At 34.4% G+C, this 13,519-nt stretch overlaps 1 protein-coding gene across 4 annotated transcripts in view; it reads right to left on the reverse strand.

Annotated features, from left to right (window-relative positions):
* tapt1a (transmembrane anterior posterior transformation 1a) overlaps positions 1 to 13,519 on the reverse strand; it is a 45,438-nt gene that overhangs the window by 4,361 nt on the left and 27,558 nt on the right. For all 4 annotated transcript variants that reach the window (XM_015343999.2, XM_006629169.3, XM_015343998.2 and 1 more), the window contains 5 exons: positions 12,781 to 12,890; positions 6,727 to 6,786; positions 6,346 to 6,414; positions 5,896 to 5,972; positions 247 to 407 (listed from right to left, as the gene is read on the reverse strand). In XM_015343999.2, coding sequence (XP_015199485.1) covers positions 247 to 407; positions 5,896 to 5,972; positions 6,346 to 6,414; positions 6,727 to 6,786; positions 12,781 to 12,890 — 477 coding nt within the window. The remainder of the gene's footprint in view (positions 1 to 246; positions 408 to 5,895; positions 5,973 to 6,345; positions 6,415 to 6,726; positions 6,787 to 12,780; positions 12,891 to 13,519) is intronic.

Genomic DNA, 13,519 nt, shown 5'->3' on the forward strand with positions numbered 1-13,519 from the left:
AACAAGGGTACATTGCACTAAAGCTGAAACCATTTCATCCAGGTGTACCCACACAACCGGCCAATAATAACAGTTTTAAGTAATAACAGCTTAAACCTTCATCACAAAAACTTTAATAAGCAGACAGAAATCTGATCATCAACCGATCGTCAAAGCCCTTGTTTAATGTTCTTATAACACTGTAAATACCTTGTAAGGTTAATTAAAATCAAGATGCTCAAATGGTCCATAAAAAGTTATTTTTACCTGGTGGGTTTGTAAATTTGTTCTTTGACTTGCTGGCTTGTTTTCCCGGTGTTGCAGCTGGTGGATTTTGAAACAGCTTTTCCTCCATCTTGGCCTCTTTAACATATAAACAAGACTTTCCCAGCAATACTATACTGTTCAACACTTTAAGTGTTATTATCCTGTTGACAAAGAGAAAGATTCATAAGAAGACCACATCGGGATTATTTGAAAGACTAAGCTCAGCTGACTCAGTTCAATTTCAAACTATGATTTATGAAAAGAAGTTCACGCACATTTATTCTGTAATGGTGCATCCCATTTGCTAACGCTGTAAAGCAAATAAAGTAAACGTTCTTGCAACAACTCAGTAAGATTATCAAAGCAAGGAAAGCTGAAGATTAAGCATTAATAGAAGCATACATTCTCAACTAAATCTCTTTCAATTTAAAGATTCTGTCAATAAGAAAACATGAATTTGTAGCAGATGTGCAATACTATCATGTTATACGGAGAACAAAATACCATAACAAGTGTTTTCAGTGAAGGGAAAGACATTTTGTATTTGAATAGTATGTTATGGGAATAGTTGACTACATGATAATAAGGACAACAGGAACAAAATGGTTGACCTTTCATGAGAAAGGACACATTTAGTACAATTTCTACATTTAAAGCTAAAGTGGGTCTAAAGGCTTAAAACATTTATTGCAATGTTAGTTGTTTGTTTTAGAAAATGTACAGTAATTATTTTGTGATGTAAGAAACATCACAACCACAGTACAACATTTAGTGGGGGCAACTTTGACACCTTCTCTATCAACTTTGTACACCAGCTTGGTGAAATTGCTGCCCATTCATCTTGAGTAACTTGAGGACCAATTATGGACAGCAGTTTTCACTTTAATGGTGCCACTCCAGGACATTCTGATATTTCTAACTCCATAGTGGCTTTTTCCTTGTGATTTGGGTCTTTGTCCAGCTAAATGGTGATTTTTTTGTCCCAGTTTTAGGTCTGAAAAAGGTTTTTCTCCAAGATGTGCTAGTACTTGTGTTTTGTGAAACAGACACACAGTTTTGCATTAGACCATTCTTTGAATTTAGGTAATTCCGTAATTACAGTAATTAATAGCATCCTCATGCAAAATCAACAAGCATCAAAAATTTCAACACCAAGGCCAAATATGACAAAGTAAACAAAAGAAAGAGAAAAATAAACAAAATAAAAAATGTGTCACTTCATTACATTTGTGCAGACAATTTTCATGGATCATGAATCAAGAGAAATTGTTTTTAAAGAAATAATTTAGAAAATGTAAATTCACATTCATACATAATTTCTGGAATTTGTAACAGAATGTGCAATAACAATAAATAGAGAACTTTTATTTCTGCCCCTGTTTCCCCAGTACTGGCTACCATGAGTTTTGTTAGGGGAGAAAAATATTTTCTACCCAGCAATTTAAAAGGAAAATGCAGCACTTCTGTTTCTGAATTCTTGCTTTGTAAAAGCCATGTCTGTCTTTTAAAGCTTGTAATTATTAGCTTAATCAGGTTAATTAATGAAAAAACTGTCTAGATGCATCAGCTCCAGTTCCTTGAACATTCACTGCTTCAGCTTCTGCTTATGATGAGCAATTTATATTGTACCCAGGTTTGACTCGCTAAGCTATAATTATATGAATCTAGGGCAGGAAAAATGATCCCCTCTCAGTATGAAGACTGATCTCTAATCAAATGCGCCTGTTTCACATAAAATATCTCCTTTGTGAGCTACTTTACACACATTCTGAGTGTTGACTGATTGAAATCAGCAGGAGAGGGGAAAGGTGTAATATTTATCTGAACTGTTGTGTAAATAAATTCAACAGCTTTCAGGAGCATATTAATTCCCCCTATCATTGAGCTAAATTATACATGCGCTTAGAGAAACCAGCATGAAAACTAAGTAGAATAACTCTCTTGGCAAGTGCATCGACTGCAATTCGCATATCTTTAGATTAACTCATTGAAAAAAATACAGTATATTTTTGCTCAGATATCACAGATCTTGAGAATAATTTACATCCTGAAGCATGTTAAAAATATCGTGCCTTTTTCACAGCTTTCTCCCTTCACCTCGTTTCCAGTTGCGTCAGTCTCATCGGCTGATGAGGACAGCTTTTTTAGCTTCAACGCTAAAATAAGACCATTACTAACAGAAATGACAGATTCCCCACTTTCTAAACCTGGTCTTTTGGACTACCTGATATTCATCAAAAGGTTGTAAACAGAATAATGGGGGAAAAAATCAAATGCCTAATTTTTTTTATTTAAATATCCAACTATTTGCCACTTTAATTAAATAAAAACCCCAGTTATGGACCTCGTCATTTTAAGACAACCCACACAGTCACTGCTGCAATGTGAGATGAGCAAGACAGTGTTGAGCATGTACAGTATGGTAACTTTGACCTCCAGTGACCCTGTCTGCCAAGTTCAAGTGCTTTGTTATGGGTACAAGGATAACAATTCTGCAGTTTTGTTTCTCTGTTTGCCAGGGTGGGGGTGGTGGTTGATTTTGCGCTTAATATCAGTATCTTCTGTGCATTTGAGTGAAAACTTTAATTTGTCACCAATATCATACCCTATTCAGAAGAGTTGTGGATGTAGCCTTAAAAGACCCTGGTTAAGTAGTCTACTCTAAGTTTCTTCCTTAGGGATGGCAATACCTATATTGTAGAAAAGCAATTCGTTGATCAGCTTGATGAAAAAAAAATTGTTTTAGTACAATAACAATGATAAAGTAAGAAGCAGGAATTAAAAATCCATTCATTAAGGATTATGAACATTGATCCTTTTTTATGCTTTTTGAGATTGTAGACATAACAATGACAACCTCCATAGACATAATCGTGCACATAAAATGAAATAGAGATTGGATATTACTGTATATACAGTATGTTGCTAACCAAAAAGGTTACTCTACATAATATGCTTAGATTGTGTTATTTCTTTAATTACTTAATATAATTAGAACAGCAGATGTAAACAATTCAATTGTACTCTTATCACAGGATTTCTATTATATCTATAGTTTAATGTACATCTAATGAATATAACCTGATTATATTTTCAATGTTACATTGTATGACATAGGCACTATATATTAACTTATTAAAATTCTCTATAATACTGTATTTTCTGTTACTAGAAAACAAGAAAACGAGCGAATGGGAGGGACATTGTCTGAGACATTGTGTTTATCTTGATAATATCTTAATAATCTAAGAATTCTTAAAGGATCCCAGGAGTCAGCTTCAACCATGATCAGGGAAATGATTTCAGACTCCCAGAGTCTGATCTGTAAAAGCATCTTCCATTTTATGTCCTGAATGCCCCTAAACTTAATATCCTTTTAGGTCCTTCAATTGTGATCATGAGCACATTCTTAAATATGACCTGATCAACACCAGTGAGAATCAAGTCCCCAGAAAATCATAAGACCAGTTCCAAATGAGAGGAGTCTATTCGACTCATCTAGACAGTCTGGTAGTTTAATTAGATAAACAACCAAATAATCAATCAAGTTCTTCTCTTTAAACAACACCTTTATTTAATTAGGGAAATAAGTGAAACTGTAGTTTTCTGACCTCTTGAGCAAAATATACAAACACCCAGTCTTATGGTACAAAGAATTACAACTTTAAGCTTTTATGTACAATAGTCATTACATCAAGAACACTCATTGAAAAATGTGTTGTTTTTATTGCTTTGACTGCATTACAATTCTAATAAAAAATCCTCCCTCTGGAGCATTCAGTATTCTGTAGAAGTTTTTATTACATTTGGTGTACTGAAAGCAAGCTAAAAACATACACTTCAGACCTTGTTAAACAAAGTGCCTTCACAGCATCCAAATGTGCCTGCTTGACAGCAACTATTTTTAAATTAAAGCACAAAAACTGTGGCGTTTCCACTGTACTGGAAATGACAGAACTGGATAACACCCTCAGCAAATACTTTCATCCAGCTAAGTGCTACATGTCCCAAGGGTAACAAAAATAAAGCAAGGATTAAAAATACAAGCTTGGATTCGTGTCAGAGGCACAACAGAAAAACACTGAACATACCCCAGGTTACAAATACTACCAATACAACAAAGACATAGCTGTCTGTGCACTTCACCGAAATAAAACTTAGTTGTATGCAACAAATTAATTGTTGTTATCTAAGGTCAATTAGTTTAAAATAGTACTTTCATTCCAAAAAGAAGGTTTATATTTTTCTAATTAATTTTGATTATGACTATTATATAGTGAATTTAACTATTTATTATCTATTATGACCTCTACCACACTGAACAATCACATTTTAACTTTTATTGGTAGTGTCACTGGAACACTGGCTCGACAAAGTGATGATGTTACACGTTTGTCAAATTAATACTTTGCATTTGAGTTAAATATTGTTGGATAATTTAAACCCCAAGGGAATCCTGCCTTGTGGCCAATGCTTCTCTGCACAGCCTCCGGGCCATCATGACCCTGAAGAGGATAAGCTGTTAATGAAAGTGATGTGATGATGATGATAAACTCTAAGGGGAGCCTAGACTATGAAAACAATATTGGAATACCAATTTGAAATTAAAATCGAGAAATGTTATGTTAAAATTACATGGTGCACTAGTTAGGGCTTATTTACACTATTGTGTCCAATTTTGGTCACCATGTAACAAAAATGATATCGCTAGTCTAGAATCAGTCCCAAGAAGAGCAACCAGGTGCATCCCAGGACTTAAAGGAATGTCTTACATTGATATGCTGAAGGAACTAAACCTTTTTGGGAACCTTAAATAGGGAAGATTGTGAGGGGACTTGACACAAGTATTTAAAATCCTTGAGGGTATTTACTGTATGGACTTCTACAGGATGAACACTGAAACACAAACTAGATGGCACAAGTGGGAACTACGTCGAAGTGCACTTAAAGCAGAGAACCTGAGGCACTTCTTTATCCAAAGAGCTCTGGGGGGTATAGAACAAGCTACACGGACATGTTATTGAAGCCAATTTCCTGGCGCCAATCAAGAAACAGCTGGATGAGAACCTGGGATCACTTCACTGCTAACAACCACAGGAGTTGCATGGACTCAATGTCCTTTTGTTTGCAATTGTTTTTATGTTCTATAAATGGAAGCTTTACTCCCCATTTTGTAAAACCTGTGAGCATGAGGACTATCATGGTTAACTTATGTTTTGGGGACCTTCAAAGTCTTGCAGTAGAATCCAAGAAGGTTGTTGTACAATTGGCTGATTTAATATTACCTCCTCTCCATGTACCCTCATTTGCATGACAGGAAGAGCAAATATTTCTAGGAAAAAAGGCTTTACATGTAAACACAAAAAAAACACCAGTTATATGCGTGTTGGATACTGGAAAACATGAAAACCTATATGTCAACAACACAATAATGGTGCTAGTATAGCACTTACTTCACTGATTGAGTGTGCATCTCCAGTTGCTTCAGTTTCCTGTACTTCTAAAGAGTTTTAAGAACAGTTTGTTGAAGATTATAGTACTAAAATATATTTCTATCATACTTATTGAGTCGGAACACCCCAATTACAATGGAACAAATTCCAAAATCACAACTTCAGAAAGAGCATGGTGTTTCAGTGTGTGTCTTACCCCAAGTAGAACAGCACTGCACACACAAAAGCAAGGGATCCCTGGACTTTCACCGAACTTGTCACCACTCTCGTCAGCTAAAACCAGCAAAATGAAACATTACGTTCAAGTTTCATGTACTATATGCATTGGATTTAATGTAGCTGAGAAAACATACAAAAATTATAAAGGTTTAATACAAGTAATATACAGTACACACCTTAAAAAATGTGACCTCTCCATAGATTTATGTACAAGGTTATTTTTTAATAAGTCTAAGCCTCACCAGAGGTTTTAATTAGTTATGCAATATTGTAAAACCTCTTTTGCATAATTGTTCCTGTGTTGTATGTACAGTATAAAACCAGGAAAAGATGAACACTGGAACTAGGTTCATACTGATAAGAGCTAATTAGTTAAAATGCATTAAAAAAAATAAAGCAAGAACTTGCTTGAAGTAATGGAACTTACAAGCACAGCAAGAGGTAGAGGAATAAACCCCATTCTCCTGGACACGGTGTCACTGTAGTCAGTGTACGCCTACAATGAAACAAACTGGCATAAAATCTATGAAGTTATAAAAGCAGATGAGCAGCTATAACTGAATGAAAAGATGCATATTTAAAAAAATATATAAAATGGAAGAAAAAGGTTCTTTCTGTTGTCATAATACTGTACAACAATTGCAATTACTGATTAAGAAATTCTAAGAAACACTGAAAACAATGGCATGAATCACAATTTAAATATTTCATTAGAACCAATGGAGGCTGCAGAAGTTATTTTTACATTCAAGCAGACAAACACTGAACATGTTTTGTTAAAAATTACTGATAGGATAATCTGACTTACATTTTTTTGCCGACTGCTTACAAGGTCAAAGGCAAGACTGGCTCTATATTCACTATATACCTGAAAGACAAAACAATTATAGAATGAAAAGTATTGTTCTAAACTTGCTGAGCACATCTGTACAGTAACAGTAAGCTGCCTTTTATAATTAAGGTTATGTTTTCATTATTTTGAGGAAAAAACATTCTTTCAGTTCCACCATGAATTTGTACAGCATGTAATTTGTATTTGTGTGGGGTGTCAGTCACCAGCTATTTTGTAAATGAACCTTCGAAATACCAAATTATTGTGTTTGACACTGACTCATTCTATCAGAATTTTAAATCTTGCCGTGAAGAATCCAAAGTAAAAAGTGATTAGTAACAACAATAACAAGACAAAGGGCCTTGCAAAACTATTAACCTTCTGCCTAAAGAGGCCCCATTTTCTCTTATTACAAGTGATGTACAGTATACAGCAAACCCTTAATTTAATGGATTTGCTTTAGCAAACAAAATCTGCTTAAGGGGCATTTTGCCTGCAAAATCAGTAATATTTCCTGTCCATAACTAAATCCTTGCAAGAGGTGTTGTTAACAGTATGTTTCATGTGCTTTTAATGAATCAATCTTAAAAAACGATCATTTTAAAAAATACACTAAAATGCTAATAATATGTAAAAAACTCTGTAAAATGCACAAATAATAAAACACGGTAAAATAAATACAACACAGATTTAAAATATCTGGTACTGTAATATAGGTACTGTAGGTCAACTGCTTACGATAAATGGTGTTTGTGTTTTGTGTGCTCTAGCAAATTTTATACAGTATATTTACAACACATGAAATAAAATCCTTGTATATTTATGATCAAAAAATGAACAGGAACAATTTTAATCGACTGTGCTGATTACAAAAGATTCATATATTTTATTTTTTCTCCTACACTATTGTGTTTCTGGGGCTCAAAAACATCATTTGTGATTTAATCGTACCTGTCAGCAATAGCAGACATTCCTTCTCGCCTACTAGTCCGTTAAACCAAGGGTGTACTGTACTCATTTTTTAAAGTGCTTATTCATAATAACAATGTGAACGCCCATACTGAACACCCTTATGCAGAAGATAAATGTCTGCAGAACAACCGTTAAGAAAACTAAAATGAAAACGTGTTGATTGCATAAGTGTTCACCCTCTTTGTTTTGGTAAGCCTAAATTAGCTCAGGGAAACCAAATTACTTTGACAGGTCACACAATTAGTTGAAGAGCCTCTGTGCGGTTAACATGATTTCAGAATGAAAGCCTGTCCCTGTAAGGCACCTCACAGGTAGTGAATTTCAAGCACAGATTCAACTATTAAGATCTAGGAACTTTCAAAACATTGTGTGGATAAAGCTATAAAATGGCACGGATCAGGAAAAGGCTATACTTTTTTTTTTAAGACAGTGGATATCCCTGTTTAGCATTGTGACGTCAATCATTAAGAAGTGGAAGAACTATCTTACTACCCAGCTACTTGAACTGCAGGGAAAATATTTGTGAACCAACTAGATTAAGATATATTTGGATTATTTAAGTAACAAAAATAAAAAAATCCAATTTAAAAAATATCCTTGTGTAAATAGGTGGACCCTTAGATTAGGTAACTGGTGGCACCTCCTTGATCAGCAGTGACTTTTATGAATCTCTCAAATTGGCATTAGTGAATTTTGACTCATTCTTCCCTATAGAACTGCTTCAGGTTGTTGATATACTGTATGAGGGTTTCCTTGAATTAACATCTAGCTCCACGTCCTGCTATAGCATTATAATTAGGTTTAGGTCCAGACTTTGACTTGCCCAATCCAATGTAGATTACTTCTTCTTCAGTCATTCCGTTACAGATCTGCTTGTATGTTTAAGATCCCCATCATGCTTCATGACCCACTTTTGGCTCAGCTTCAGCTGTTGAACAGATGGCCTATCACTCTCATCCAGAATTTGCTGATTTAACACCAAAGTTCATGATCCTGTCAATGATAACAAGCTATCTTGATCCTGTAACAGTAAAGCAACCAAATAATAATATACTGTTCTCTCATCACCATTCTTGAAAGTGAGGATGAGGTTTTTCTTTTGGAAGACATGGTTTGGTTTTCACCATACAGAACATCTGTCATTGAGGCCAAGAAGTTCTCTGTGCAAAGAACATTCTTCCAGTAATCTTGTGGATCGTAGAGGTCCATGCTCTTTGGCAAACTTGTGACAGGTGGTAATGTTCTTTTCAGAGAGTAATGGTTTCTTCTTGGTTATGAAAATGAAAACCATTCAAGTTCATTCTTTTCCTGAAGGTTGAGGCATGAACGCTGACATTATCTACAGCGGGAGAGGCCTGTAGATGTTTACGTTACATATTACTCTGGGGTGCTCTGTGACTTCCAGGATGTTCCAGGTTGCTCTTGGGAAGATCTTGGTGGGTCGGCTTGTTGTGGGCAATAAAGGAGTTCACTTCTTTTTTCAACATATACTGTTTCTTAATAATTTTAAGGCAGGCAAGGAGGAAATTGGTTAGGGACTCCATTCTGAGGCCGGTGGCAACTTTCAAAGACTTTCAATCTGATCTCAGTCTTTTCTTGAAAAATGCCAGTATCTTCCCACATACTCCCATAATCCCCTGCATAAGGAGGTGACCCCTGTTCTTGTTTTAAATGTACATCCCTTTAGTTTCCAATTATGCCCTGTCGTTTACATCTCATTATTGATTCTGAAGAGGCGCACAATTCATTAAAGGGTTGTGTCACACATTGTACTGCCTCATGTGACAGACATACATCTTACGATGTAAAATGTGGAATATTCCCAAAAAGTATCATCCGGAAGTGAAATGTCTCCTTTCAGTTCCCTTTCCATTTCTATAGTATGTCTTAAAGCCTAGGAAGAAAATGTTGCTTCTTGATAAATGACTGTTATTAACAAGAAGGGATATGAAGTGGGTGACCCACTTATAGTACACAGAGCTGCTTTTATAATTAATTTAAGAAAATATATACAGTATGAAGTAAAGAATTCTCCACTGATTACTTTGAATAATACAAATAAACGAAAGAGAATGCAGTCCTTTTATGTACTGTATGTCTGCAAAATGCTCTCTTCAGTGAAGTATAATTATTTTTTTTTACAACATTATGTTCTTGGATACACATCGGTAAGTTGTATATGATCCTTCTAAATTGCTGCTGAGAGATACTTCTTATTTACTTTTTAGAGGCATTGCTTAAACATTATTGTTGATGACTTTGGATTGTGAACCACACAGCTTTATGTCATTTAATCGTTCAAAATGCTTCAGTGAACTGTTCAACCAAATAAAATGCTTTCTTACTTAAACAGCAAGGGTTTAAATTTCTATCAAAAAAGACTGCTCTGCTCTGCTCTCTCTAGTCATGACATAGGCAACGATACATTTAGACTCGGATTAAAAATGTATGCATGTTCAGTTTACTTATAATGATATTATAGCAATCAAACCTAAAAATATTATTATGTAACATATATATGCTAAATGGAGCCTGTTGTTTCTGTTAACATAGAGTATATTTATAGGTAGACAAACTTTGAATGGCTATGTAATGTACCAAAGTACAACTGATTTGTTTTCTAGGTTGTAGGTAGAAAACGTTAGTGAATCAGCTTGTTTCAGGAAACTTTTATTGTCTTTCATAGCAGACTGTGTCTGAGATTTTTTCCTACACAATTAAGCAAATTAAATTAACATAGAAAACTGGATTCCCTAGAAGGACACATAATATGTTTTACTCAAACAAAATTACCTCAAGTGACAAAGCTTATGAAACATTCACCATTGTTCATGAACAGAATGAAACAGTTGTTTGAAAGTTCTTACATTTACAAATTTGCTTTGAAGGAGAAGAAATAATTTGGGAAATAAAGACACCTACATGTAATTGGATGTAAGAACATTAACCTACTCTTTCTTGCAGCTAAAACTGCAGGTTTAATTTAACTCATAGGATGAAAAGTAAATGAAAAGTAAATCTGGGTTAAAATATAAAAAATAATTAAAGATGGACAATGAAATAAAATGCCAGGGTTTAACTTACTGTAATTGAATTAAATCTGCTGATCATCACACATCTCGCCCTCTAACCATTTTTAAACTAAAAAAAAAAACTTAACCTGGACGTTTAATATAGATATTTAACAAAAGCAAATTAATTTCAACCTTAAAAGTTAATGATCGCAGACAGTAACTTTCTATAAGAATAACTCTTAAGTCTGTTTAATTTATTCCACTCCAGCAACCTACAGTACCTCCTCCCTCGAGCTTGAGGCATCTTCAATAAATTGAAAAGATAGAAAACTAAGGCATATCTTGTTTTTTTGCAGCTTTTCAGATTCCTTCGTGCAAACACTTCATTAAAACAAAAGCACAAGCTACCAATTTATAAAGATTTTCTATGATCAGCACCCAAAACAGAACATCAGGTCACTGTGCATAGTTTTGAAAAATGTTTGTGTGCATGTTAAGAAAAGAAGCATGGCTTTGTTTTTTCCATATAAAGAAAATGCTGCACACTGGATTTTTTTATGGCTGGGCTTGAAATGTTTTCTTTTACGATGGTCTGATTAATTACATTCCAACAATGGTAAGATTTATGATAACACAAAACACCGTGACAGAAAACAGGTAAGTAAAAACTATTTCGACGACAGTGCAAGAAAGGAAATATATATTCAAATAAAGCAGTTTTTTATGGTTTTGAAACAGGATTAACCTGTCATTGTTAGACTGCATCCTAATGCTGCTCTGACCCAGTTTCCAGACACATACATGCAGACATAATTCTTAGACCCAATATCTCAAATAATTCAGTAAGTACAGTACAACAAATATTGTTTGTAAATTATTCTTTTATGTCAACGATATCTTTTCTAACTGCACTGAACACTCATTTGTTCTAGAAATCTTTGGAGTCACATAAATAAGAATTGAATTTACACTTTCATATACTCTAGTAGGGTTACTTTCTCAAAATATAATTTACTTTTTTTAATTGTGATGGAGATTTAAAAACCTATGATAGGAAACGAGGAGTTTAACACAGATTAACCAGACTTCGTGCAATGAACAGTTTAGAAAAATATATATTAAAAATATTACTTATAATCATAATTAAAAATAATGTATAACATCAAATACATTTTTTACTTCAGTAAATGACCATAACCAAGTAACTAAAATTACCAACAAAGTAGTAACTCAGACCAGCTTTGTTCTGCCCATCTTTACTGGGATCCACCAGGCCATGATTAATGGAATCATTATGGACAGTTCTACTTTACCACACACCTCCTGGCAATATTCATCTATTGACTGGGCAATAATTTTCATGCAGATCTTCAGTAACCTGTTCCACTGACAGACATTCTAAATGTACTGTGAAGTGTTAAGGATGAAAGAAGCACGATTGGTTCCAATGCAGCTCAGTTGCCTTTCTAAAGGCTCTCTGTACAGTTACACACATGCTGCCAGTGGTGTTTGTGGTGACAATGTTTCTCTAGGCGAAAGTATCCAGACCAGGTGCTGTCCTTTGCATAATACATTAAACTGAAATCCTGACTACTTGGTCATTAAAAGATGCCATGGTAGTGTTGATAAGAGTATGGGTGCTAACCCCATTGTCCTGGCTAAATTCCAATCTGTGCTTCCAACTCTGGACTTCCTAAAGTAAACTCTATATTCCAACAAATGAGGAAGAAAATAAGAGAACAATAGAAATATACTGACTAATATAACATGTTTGATTACACAGAGAGAAATATGCTCATGTATCACTGAAAAGGCTCAAATCCAGCGCAGATGACAAATAACAAAACAGATTAGACTTCCGTCACTGTCAGTACTTCACTAAATAAAACTTTTTTCACATTACATTCTTTGCTTGCTGTGATTGCCTTCTGAAAACAGTGCTAAGCCATTTGGAAGTGTTGTCTTGAAAGAGTACACTACCTTTTACATAATGACCGCAGACAGACACATTTACATAATGTGGCAAGCAGTCGGGTGTACTTACATCTGCTGTTATGTCGTTAAACTTCGTAATAAAAGCATGCTTTACAACATCAACAGCAATCTCGGAGGCAATTACCATACAGACATCAGGAAACAAAACCCACAGGTGATCTAGGGATAAAAACAGATCAATTTAGCACACACGCGCCAAAACTATTTGCAAATTTTCTCTTCCCTGTAGGAAAATATTGAGGCAATAAAGCATTTATTCATCTTAATGATTCACAGACAGGCAATTCTTATATAATGCTTTAACATTTTTGTTTTTGTAAACAAATTAGTGAAGGAACCCTGAAATGATGCAACTAGCTAGAATGCCAGCAGCTAGCTAGAAATTGTGAACTATATTATCTTAATTATTATTTAAGAGTTTAAGTCAACTTCAAAATTCATATTCAGATCCTAAAGTCTTTAAATCTTTAAATGAGTCTTTAAATGTTTTGACTATTTTCCTTCTTACAGGAAAGCCTACTTCTATTTAATTTGACTGTTCAAATTTAAATCCCAGAGGGATATGAATACAGGTCTCCTACACTGTCTGGATCCATTTTCTTTAAAATGGAAAAATAATGTAGTACAGCGTTTATTGAATCTGATTTATTGTGGCTTTGAAGTATTTTTCTCTCTGTTATTTCAAACATTTAGAATTTAATGAAAGAAAAGCATTCTGGATATCCCTATTGACTAAAATGGCTTTTTAAACCATCACCAGTTAACTGTAACATCAGTCCATCAATGTT

The sequence above is a fragment of the Lepisosteus oculatus genome, chromosome 1, assembly GCF_040954835.1.
Source record: "Lepisosteus oculatus isolate fLepOcu1 chromosome 1, fLepOcu1.hap2, whole genome shotgun sequence".
In the NCBI taxonomy this organism is placed as follows: domain Eukaryota; kingdom Metazoa; phylum Chordata; class Actinopteri; order Semionotiformes; family Lepisosteidae; genus Lepisosteus; species Lepisosteus oculatus.